The sequence below is a fragment of the Lacerta agilis genome, chromosome 13, assembly GCF_009819535.1.
Source record: "Lacerta agilis isolate rLacAgi1 chromosome 13, rLacAgi1.pri, whole genome shotgun sequence".
NCBI classification, from domain to species: Eukaryota; Metazoa; Chordata; class Lepidosauria; order Squamata; family Lacertidae; genus Lacerta; species Lacerta agilis.
The window spans coordinates 30,772,970-30,783,944 of NC_046324.1; the positions used below are offsets into that span (position 1 = coordinate 30,772,970).

A 10,975-nucleotide genomic window follows, 5' to 3' on the forward strand; every position below is an offset into this window, starting at 1 on the left:
CAGCCAGGATTGCCCTGAACCTCGGGTTCAAAACAGCAGCCAGGATGGCTCAGAGCTGCTTTGTAACAGCCTGCTCTAGTCTGTTTGGGGCTAAGTTGTTTCGGACTTTGGACAAAACTGTGACTACCTTATTACGACACCTGTATGGTTTCATGTGTGTTGCTCCCATCAAGTGAACTTATATACAACTTCCTCATATTGAACCAGCCCATTAATACATCTACCTCAGTCTCCTGACCAGTTTATTCTGGTTGAGCTGGTTGTGCCTTTCCAGGCTCTCACACCATGGCCATGCAAGGCACTTCTCAGTGGAGATGTAAGTTGACATGGAACCTCCTGCACTGAAACAATCTGTGCACTATCACGGAGTTACAACCCATACATTATTAGGGGTACAAGCAATAATATCTAAGCTGTAGACCTGAAGAACAGCAAAGTACACAGAATGACTTTTCACACATGGCACTGAAGATGCCTTTAAGTATCTGACATAATATAATAATGTGCACATTTTGGAATGCCATTAAGATGGGATGGGAAGCATCAGAGAGAAAGAGAGACTTTTTTTGAATGAAAAGTACAAATTGATCTTTCCAGGCTCTAACATCTAATTATACACCCAAGAAATGCAAAGGAGAGTCCTTTGGATATCATGTGTGGATATGCCCTGACCATCTATTTGCAGGTCACCCTATTCCTTCTTGCAACCTCCCTGCAGCTTAAAAGAGCTGGATTTACGCATTGCTCCCTGGGCACTGTCTGTGGTGCTGATTTCTGACGTCCTCCTCCTCCTTTCTTGTATTCAGTAGAAAAAAAGCTGTTGGATAATTATTGCCTGAACAAGAAGCCGTTTGGTACTTTGATGGGCTAGAGTGGGCTCCTTCAACCATGCGCTGTGCATGTTTACTCATTTGGAGGGTGATTGGGTGAAGTGCAAAGAGGGGGAGGGCAACGACTATCATAAGTATCTCTTATTCAAAAGCGGGAACCAACTGGCTATGACTTTCCATGCTGGGAGGAAAAGACAGAGTAAATAAAGGGAGAGAAGGACAGATTGGAGGCAGGGTTTAATTAATTACGTATGGATTTTCCTGACCACCAGGCTGTTATTACCGCCGTTTGGACTGCAATTCATCTGTTGGGCACCCAGAGAATCATATCCAGAGGACCAGCTTGTGATCAAGGGATGAAAACAGTGGTTCAGTTCTTTCAGTCTTAGGACCAAGGCAGCAGGTGGCAGCCAGAAGAACATTGCCATGAAAGTCACACTGAACGCCATCTCCCTCTTGGCAGCCTTTGCTGGCGTGGTCAGTTTCAGCTTCCTGGTGGTGGCTATCAGCACTGACTTTTGGTACCTTATTGATGCTTCTAAGCTGCAGGAGCTCATGAACCACACAGACAGCCTGAACTCCCACTTAGGGCTCTGGAGGGCATGCCCAGGTAAGTAACCCTTGGTTTCCTCTTGAGCTTTGGTGGGAAATGGTTAGGAGCACAGGAAAGTGCCTTAGACCGAGTCAGACCATTGGTCCACCTAGAGCTCAGTATTGTTTACACTGACTGGCAGTGGCTCTCCAGGGTTTCAGGCATGGAGTCTACCTGGAGACGCCAGGGATTGAGCATGGGATGTTCTGCAAAGCAGGCAATCTACCTCTGAACCATGGCCCATTGACATAAGTTGGGCTCTTTGGGAAAAGACTCTTCGTGTAAAGGGAAATACTCACTTCCTTTAATTGGCTGGCTGGGCAGACCCCATCCCACCAACTGTTTCACAAGGTATCCCACCACATGGCTGGTGGATGGGCTTATTTTATTTTCCAACCACGCTTTATTCATATCCTACCTTTCCCTCAAGGAGCTCAAGTGGTGTATATAGATCTCCCCACTCTGTTTCTTCCTCACAACACCCCTGTGAGCTAAGTGATAGTGACTGGCCCAAGATCACCCAGTGAGCTGCATGGCTGGGTGGAGATTTGAATTCTGGCCTCCCAGGTCCCAGTCCAGAACTCAAACCACTTCCCTACCTTGACACTCTTTATAGGTGAAAGGAAAGGAAACAAGTATTGGGGAGACAGGACGTTCCCAGAAGGAGTCCTTATTCTACACTTGCTGGTTGCAGATCACTACATCCGCTCCTCCACATGCAGCTGCTGGGTGGCATTGGGCTAGTCACATTTCTTTGAAGTCTCTCAGGGAGGAAGGGAAAGGAGAATGTTAGCCACTTTGAGACTCCTTCGGGTAGTGATAAAGCAGAATATCAAATCCAAACTCCTCTTCTTCTTCCTCTTCTTCTTCTTCCTCTTCTTCTTCTTCATTGGTAAATAAAGAATGAGTGCTGGCAAATTAGTTAGTGGTGATTAGGATTAAGGGTCTAAGCCCCCAGGGCGGAGTTTTGAAACACATAAATGCTATCCATGTTGAAATCCATGTTGAAATTTGACTGTTGCAGTCAAACAATTGGTAAAGACCAGTCTCATAGAACTGTCCTGTGCTGGGATGTTGTGTCAAGAAGAAGTGGAGCTGCATGTTCTACTTGGTTTAGCAACCAGATTAATCAACTTGATCCTTCAGGTTGATTAATCAATGGTGGTGAAATGGATAATTTGTAGTAAGAAATGATCCATTTGAATTCTGAATAGATGTTTCATGGTTTCCCCCCTTTATTTTCTTTCTCTTCCAGTTAATAGTGACTGTTTCCATTTGGCAAACCCCTTTAAGCATGACATATCAAATATCACCACATCACACAAGCAACTCTTAAGTAAGTGGTAAAAAAAAAATGTACCAAAATTCATATTTCAGGATAAAGGGTGTTCAGAAATGCATATGTTGATATAAAACAAGTATTTATATACATGTGATATCTGAATATGTCTTTAAATAAAAAATAGTATCTAAAAATAATAGATTAATGTGAAAATAGGATTAAATGGATTTACAAATGTTTTTGTTGTTGGCATCCATCTGCCTCAACAGACAATGGAGTGCGCCTCTGGGGTGAAGTCAAACTGCTGTTTTAGCAGCACCAAATTGACCTCTTTGGGGCTCAAGCTGGGCAGTGTGTATGGAGGTCCTGGGCTACCCAGATGTCAGGATGCTGTCAGCGGCTCCTGGCTGGTTGCCTAGGAAAGTATAAAGACAAGGAAAAGTTTCTTACAGTCCTTTTTTATTTCAATCTTTACAGAGAGAGGCTAGAGAACCCAGCCTCTTGGATAATGGTGTTGTCCCGAGTGAATCTCCACCTCCCCGTCTCTCCCACTTTCTCATTTGTCATTCTCATCACCTCCTCTACAGGTGCTGCTACATGCCTATGTCTTTGAGTTCTTTGTTCTACTTTTAAGGCTTGCCAGGTTCTGGGAGATAAAGGGTCAGGAATGCTTTCTAATGATGAGTCAGCTGGGTGTTGTTCTGGCTCTCCCATTATTACCCAGCTTTTCTCCTCATCTTCCTCTGAGCTGTGACCTCTCTCAAACCCCTGTTGTAAATTTTTCCGTTTTCCTCTTCCTCCTCCCTGGAAGGGTCAGCATGGGGAGGCGGTCTCCACCATTCCTCCTCCGGCCAGTCCCTGACACTTGGTCTCGCTGACGTGGTCCAAAGGAAAGCAGAGCATTATGTTTGGTACCAGCTTGGCTGCAGGAGTTTCTGGAAGGAGGTGTACAAGGCACTATCCCAATTGCCTTAGGGACTCCACTCCAGATTTGTGTAGGGTTTATTCCTTAGCCCTTTTTTCTCCCAAAGATATCCTACAAGGCAGCAGAGGTTTAGGATCAGAGTTTTTCTTCTCCTAGATGGGCCACCTTCCCAGGTTGATGAGCCCCATCTGCCCCTCACTTCTCTCTACGGCACGTGCAGAAAACACCTTATTGACCATTGGACCCACAATCGGTCTTGTCTGCTCAATCCACCAGAGCCTGTCTTTGCATGCAAGGGAAGCCTCTAGCTCACCGAGGGTTTGAGACCCATTGGCTACCCTCACCTGGTTTAGCCGGCCAGTCAAAGGCACTTCATGTGGTGTTACTGCTGTTGCGTGCTGACAGCTTCTAGGAGCCACTGGTGAGGACTGAGTGCAAGGTGGAGACCAAGGGTGGACAAACTATCCCAGAAGGAGCATGACGTATTCCCCACCAGAGGTACTACCTTTCCCCTAACACCCCACACACCCACTTACAAATGTACACATGCAATATTGACAGACTGGACCCACCCCTTTCCAGTTATGGGGGCTGCCATCCCCCTTACTTATAATGTCCCAGAATGGTGTTCTCTCTGGGACATTTGGAGAGGGGAAAAAATGGTACGCATTCCCTCCCACCCCAAAATTAAGATTCAAGACAAACAAAAGAAAACGCTTCTTCACATAGTGTATGTACTATGGAATTTTCTCATACAAGATGAGGCAGTGAGGCTTTAACCAGAGATTAGACAATGTTATGTTATGGCTATCTGTGGTTGCTAGCCATGATGGCTGTGTTCTACCTTCACTGCCAAAGACATTGTGCACCTAAATGCCAGTTTCTGGGAATCACAAGTAGGGAGAGTGATGCCATTGCACTGAGATCCTGCTTCCCATGGGCATCTGTTTGCCATCGTGAAAACATGATGCTGGACTACAAGAGCCTTTGGCCTAACATTGCTGCAGAGCTTTTCCTATGCTCTTATGAGCAAAATATTCCACCTAATTTTACCATCCAGGAATGGGGCTCACAACATTCAGGGTCTGTTTGGACTCAGGCCTATCTCTAGAACCAAGGAGCAAAAGTCAGCATGCTTACCAGTCAATCAATCAATCAATCAATCAATCAATCAATCAAATCTTTATTACAGTCATAGACCAGGACAAGTAGGGTTGGGGTACAATCATTTAGAATCTGTAAAACATTTTGAAAGCTAAAAAGAAGGTATAGCTAAAGGACTATAAGAATCTAAAAGAAACTAAAAGAAGGGTTAGGAGCATTAAACGGATGTGGAAGAGCATTAAAGATTAGTATATAAAAGACTATAACTAACATGCTTACCAGAATCAAGAATAAATGTGAAAATGCAAAGGCAAGCAACTGTGAGCTCACCTACCCATTTAGCTGTAGCCAATCTTTCCGGCTATATATCTACAGGTGAAACTCAAAAAATTAGAATATCGTGGAAAGGTTCATTTCTTTCAGTAATTCAACTTAAGAGGTGAAACTAATATATGAGATAGACTCATGACACACAAAGCAAGATATGTCAAGCCTTTATTTGTTATAATTGTGATGATTATGGCGTACAGCTGATGAGAACCCCAAATTAACAATTTCAACTTTGTGGTTTTCATCAGCTGTACGCCATAATCATCACAATTATAACAAATAAAGCCTTGACATATCTCGCTTTGCATGTCACGAGTCTATCTCATATATTAAACTCCAGTAGCTAATGAAAACAATTGCTTACATAAATGGACTTTTCCACAATATTCTAATTTTTCGAGTTTCATCTGTATATGGTCACTCTGCTAGCAAGCAAGATGGCTGCCTTGGAGTGGGTCAACCTATCGGCTAGTGGAGAACAGGAACATAAGAGGACCCCTGTTGGATCAAGTCAAGGGCCCACCAAACGCAGCGCACTAGATAAAGCCCCCAAGCAGAATTTGAGTACAACAGCGCTTTCCCTACTTGTGCTCCCCAGAAACTGGCACTGAGAGGCCTACTGCCTCTGACAGAGTAGATAGAACATATCCTTAAAGCCTAGTTGCCAAATTCATCTAACCCTTTTTTTAAAGCTGTCCAAGTTGGTGGCCACCTTGACCTTTTGTGGGAGCGAATTCCGTAATTTAACTATATAAGAACTACCGGTAAGTTGCAGCTTATGGTAATTGCTGCAAGTTCTTCCTATAATGATGTGGAAATGAGGTTTGTAAGTCAGCTGTGGTCTCTAGGTTCACAGTTCTAATATGATAGTCAAAAATCTCCTCATGCCTAAGCTGGGCCTCTTGCAATAAGATGAAATGTGTTCATGAGTAAGCTTCCCACTGCAGTCTCTCTTTCTTGCATCATTTATCCATTGCTATGGGAAGCCACATTTTTCACCATCCCCTGCAGAAGAGCTGGAAACAGCGATAGGTGGGAGGAAATCACAGCAGAACCTCTTGTTTTGGCCAGTTGCACCAATGTACTAAGGCAAGCACCTCTAACAGTTCTGTGAATTAGTATAATAGCATTCATTATCAACTCTTGAGTTTCTATTATTTATTGGTTTCCATAGTAGCTTTAAAAGACTAAGAGGGAAGCCTGGTTTTCAGTGCATGGGCAATTGGTACTGAAGGAGAACAAAGTGGAACTTGGAATCCAGCCACACACTTACAAGGATGAAAATCCAATCTTCTACTCTTCTCTTTTTCAAACAGCAAGGCAGACTCTAGTCTTCTTAATTGAAACCCAACACGTTCATTGCCAACATTTTAGGGTGATAACCATAGTCTCCAGTTGCAACGAAAATGCCTGGGACCTTCACAAAAACCCTTAAGCCCCCACAGCTTCTCACTTTACCATGCAGAGTCCTGAATTCCCAGCTGCAAGCCTTACCTCCCCCTCCCCTCAAAATACCTCAAATCTTTCTCCACTTTTTCATTCATTGCTCCTTCCATCTCCTGGCCAGGGAAAGGGAGAAGCTTTAGATGTACTGCTGCAAGTGGGGTCTGAGTTGGCTACAACCCAACGTAGATCCACCTTTAAACACAAACTGATTTGATTGTTACAGGTAGGTAGCTGTGTTGGTCTGCCATAGTCAAAACAATTTAAAAAAAAAATCCTTCCAGTAGCACTTTAGAGACCAACTGAGTTTGTTCTTGGTATGAGCTTTCGTGTGCATGCACACTTCTTCAGATACACTGAAACAGAAGTCACCAGACCCTTATATATAGTGAGAGAGCGGGAGCCATCAACAGGTTTTCTACACCTATCAGCCAATCACCCATTCCCACCACCCTTCTGAGTAATACCCATCCCCACCCTCTCACTATATACAGGTGAAATTCGAAAAATTAGAATAACCTGGAAAGGTTCATTTCTTTCAGTAATTCAACTTAAGAGGTGAAACTAATATATGAGATAGACTCATGACACGCAAAGCGAGATATGTCAAGCCTTTATTTGTTATAATTGTGATGATTATGGCGTACAGCTGATGAGAACATAATCATCACAATTATAACAAATAAAGCCTTGACATATCTCGCTTTGCATGTCATGAGTCTATCTCATATATTAAACTCCAGTAGCTAATGAAAACAATTGCTTACATAAATGGACTTTTCCACAATATTCTAATTTTTCGAGTTTCACCTGTATAAGGGTTTGGTGACTTCTGTTTCAGTGTATCTGAAGAAGTGTGCATGCACACAAAAGCTCATACCAAGAACAAACTCAGTTGGTCTCTAAGGTGCTACTGGAAGGAATCTTTTTTATTTTTTATTTTGTTTCGATTTGATTGTCTCTCCCATGCTTACTTGAGGCCCAGGCTCAGGCCACCCAGGGCAGAAGACAAAAGAGGGAATTAGAAAGGCCCAGGAAAGTACTCAGACACCTCTCTGTTTATTCAGCTGGTGGCAAGATAGCTGGCAGGAAAGGTCATCAGAGAAGCACAGAAAGCTGATTGCACAGGAAGAAAGCAAACAACCGAGCAGTAGCTCCTAGGATGCACCAGAGGGCTCTGAAGAATTTCCAGTTATCCATTAGCGCACTGCACACGAAAAAGACAAAAAAGACAGGAAAAGAGAAAACAGGCAAGTGCAGGAAGGGTCACTTATAGCAAAGAACAAATCACAAACAAGCACAGCTGGGAGACAAGGTACCCAGTCCCTCATCCAAAACATGTTTATTCAGAAGGAAGTGCAGCTCAGTGGGACTTCAGATTGCAGCCACCATGATATTTATGAAAACCAGGCATCTTATGACACCTTTAAAGATGGACAGATGGATTGCGGCCTGGCGTCTGTGTGGATAGAGGAGCTCCAGCCCTGATGGATTTTGTCTTTTCTTTACAAATTGTTCTCTTACCACCAGGGATTGACAAATATGTCAGTTTCAGTTTCTCATTTTCCCCATCTTAAATTCATTTCTCCATATTTCCACAGCAACTTTGCTAAAGGAGGAAAATTCATGAAAATTCTTTATCGTTTTACTTCAAATTTCTCCTAATAAACAGATTTCTCTTGGTGTTTGGACCAACTAATACATTTTTTTTTTTTGGTATTGCAAAATTGGAGAAGCATGAATTTGGAAGGAGAGTTGCCCTTTGGTTCGCGTATAGGCTCCCAAACTGCAAATTAGGTGGTTTCACATTGAAATGAGAACAATGGAGAAAAGGGCATTACAAAATCAGACCGTAACCAAGTGAACCAAGTCAGAAAAGAAAATGCCAAGAAGCTTCTAAGTGCAGATCCCTCAGATTTAAAAAAATAAATAAATGCAGAGATACAGTATTTAAAGTAAGAAAAAGAGAAAACAAACAATTAACACATCCTTATGTTGGAGTACACCAAAGGGACTTTCATTTTGTTATTTGAAGCATTTGTATAATAAGCAATCAGGATTACTGTCTTCAGCAAATTTGTCTCTGCAACTATTTCCTCTTGCTTTTCTTAGTTTACATGCAAATTTCTCTTCAAGGGCTACATGACAAAAACTTTAATACCACGCTGTTAAATTAGGTCCTTTGAGATCCTTGCAAAAAGTGGCAATAGCCATATGTGTAAGAACAGTACTTGGCAAATGTGACCGATGGATTTTGTTTTCCTCCAGATATGCATGGGGCAGTTTTGATCCTGCTACCTCTCAGCCTCATCTTGTTCATCTTTGGAGCAATGACGGGCTTCATCAGTATCCTTGCACAGGCTTACTTCCTCCTCGTGTTCACTGGCCTCCTCTTTCTCTTTGGAGGTACACCACGGAGCTGGGGGGGGGGACACAACTCCTTGCACTTTTAGACTGTCCTTAATTTCACAGAAACCGAAGGCAATGTAACCTTCCCTATGCACCATGGCCTGCAGACTGAATATGGCCTGACAAGTCACAGACTTGCCAGCCCCCAAATTTTATCTCTTGATCTGATCAGGTGATAAAGCTCTCTGTCTGCTCTTTTATCTCCAATCTCGGCACCGGTCCTGAAAGACCTAGATTGGCTCCCAGTACGTTTCCAAGCACAATTCAAAGTGTTGGTGCTGACCAGGGCCGTCGTTGGTGCTGACCAGGGCCGTCTTAACCATTGAGCCTACTGGCGCAACGGCCTGGAGGGCACCTCCGCCCTCCAGCCCCCCGCTGGCAGCGCCCTCCGGCTGCCCGGCTGAGCGCGGGAGCGGGCCGGCCATGCTGCACCATGCCCTCCGGCTGCCCGGCAGAGCACGGGAGCGCGAGCTGGCCGGCCGCGCCGTGCCCTCCGGCTGCCTGGTGTGAGCGGGAGCGCAAGCTGGCCGCACCATGCCCTCCTGCTGCCCGGCGGAGCGCGAGCTGCCCAGCCGCACCATGCCCTCCGGTTGCCCGGCGGAGCGCGGGAGCGCACCATGCCCTCCGGCTGCCCGGCAGAGCACGGGAGCGTGAGCTGGCCGGCCGCGCCGTGCCCTCCGGCTGCCTGGTGTGAGCGGGAGCGCAAGCTGGCCGCACCATGCCCTCCTGCTGCCCGGCGGAGCGCGAGCTGCCCAGCCGCACCATGCCCTCCGGTTGCCCGGTGGAGCGCGGGAGCGCACCATGCCCTCTGGCTGCCCGGCAGAGCACGGGAGAGCGAGCCGGCTGGCCGCGCCGCACCCTCTGGCTGCCCAGCAGAGCGTGGGAGCGCATGAGCGCGAGTTCGCTGGCTGCGCCAGGGCGCCTGATATGCTTAAGACGGCCCTGGTGCTGATCTTTAAAGCCCTAAATGGCCTTGGTCCAGAATACCTGAAGGAGCGTCTCCACCTCCATCATTCAACTGGGACCCTGAGGTCCAGCTCCGAGGGCCTTCTGGTGGTTCCCTCACAGTGAGAAGTGGGATTGCAGGGAACCAGGCAGAGGGCCTTCTCAGTAGTGGCACCCGCCCACGGAATGCCCTCCCATCAGATGTGAAGGAAATAAACAACTATCAGACTTTTAGAAGACATCTGAAGGCAGCCCTGTTTAGGGAAGTTTTTAATGTTTGATGTTTTATCGTGTTTTTAATATTTTGTTGGGAGTCACACAGAGTGGCTGGGGAAACCCAGCCAGATGGACGGGGTATAAATAAATTATTATTATTATTATTATTATTATTATTATTATTATTATTATTAACTGTATAAATGTAAAAGCTGCTTTCATTGCCCCACCCACTTTTGCTTCTAGCCCCACCCACCCTTAGAAAGTTGCCCCTGAAAAGTTCCCTTCTTCAGACTCCTTCACAGCTTGTCTCTCTTTCAGCTCTCATCACACTGGCCGGGATCAGCATCTGCATCGCCTTCTTTCCCGCAGGCTTCAGGGAAGCCATATTCCTCATGGGAAAGAAGAACCTTCTGGACATTATCAACATCCAGTTTGGCTGGTCTCTGGCCTTTGCCTGGCTTTCCTTGGCTGCCGAGATCCTCACTGGGCTAGCTTTCCTCCTGATGGCCAGGATGGTGGATTTGAAGCAAAGGCAGGATTGCACCTTATGAGGTTACCAAACACCGCAGCCCATCTGGGTCAGTTGGTTTTGACACCACCAGGTTTCCATTTCTCCCTACTTTCTCTTTCTAAGAGCCACCTGCTGTCACTTAAAAGTGAGTGATTTTTAAGTCACAGGAAGACTTGTCTTGCTCTCCCCTGGGCCTTTTTTCCTCCATAGCTTCAATGTGCTTATAATTTTGGCTAGCAGATGAGTGGTCTTCTGGAAAGAGGGTCTTGTGCAGATCTAGACTCCTTCTATCGGTGGCAAGGAAATAAAACATGATATATGAAAAGGGAAAATTCCTGGATGCCAAGATCCAAGTTTGGGGCAAGTAGTTTTTGGTGAGAGAATC

General features: G+C 45.4%; 1 protein-coding gene across 1 annotated transcript; it reads left to right on the forward strand.

Moving 5' to 3' along the window:
- The first annotated feature begins 822 nt into the window (after window positions 1-822).
- On the forward strand, window positions 823-10,683 carry TMEM114 (transmembrane protein 114). Its single transcript, XM_033167305.1, has 4 exons — window positions 823-1,440; window positions 2,678-2,758; window positions 8,775-8,912; window positions 10,398-10,683. Exons 1-4 carry the CDS (start codon window positions 1,257-1,259, stop codon window positions 10,628-10,630), a joined length of 636 nt encoding a protein of 211 aa, XP_033023196.1. The 5' UTR covers window positions 823-1,256; the 3' UTR covers window positions 10,631-10,683.
- Window positions 10,684-10,975: the final 292 nt, after the last annotated feature.

What these genes read in the sequence shown, in the direction of transcription:
- TMEM114 (XM_033167305.1), top strand. Translation starts at nt 1,257, where the DNA reads ATGAAAGTCACACTGAACGCCATCTCCCTCTTGGCAGCCTTTGCTGGC. An exon ending in ATCACACAAGCAACTCTTAA is followed by an intron (nt 2,759 to 8,774) that starts GTAAGTGGTAAA and finishes GTTTTCCTCCAG; the next exon opens with ATATGCATGGGGCAGTTTTG. An exon ending in CCTCCTCTTTCTCTTTGGAG is followed by an intron (nt 8,913 to 10,397) that starts GTACACCACGGA and finishes TCTCTCTTTCAG; the next exon opens with CTCTCATCACACTGGCCGGG.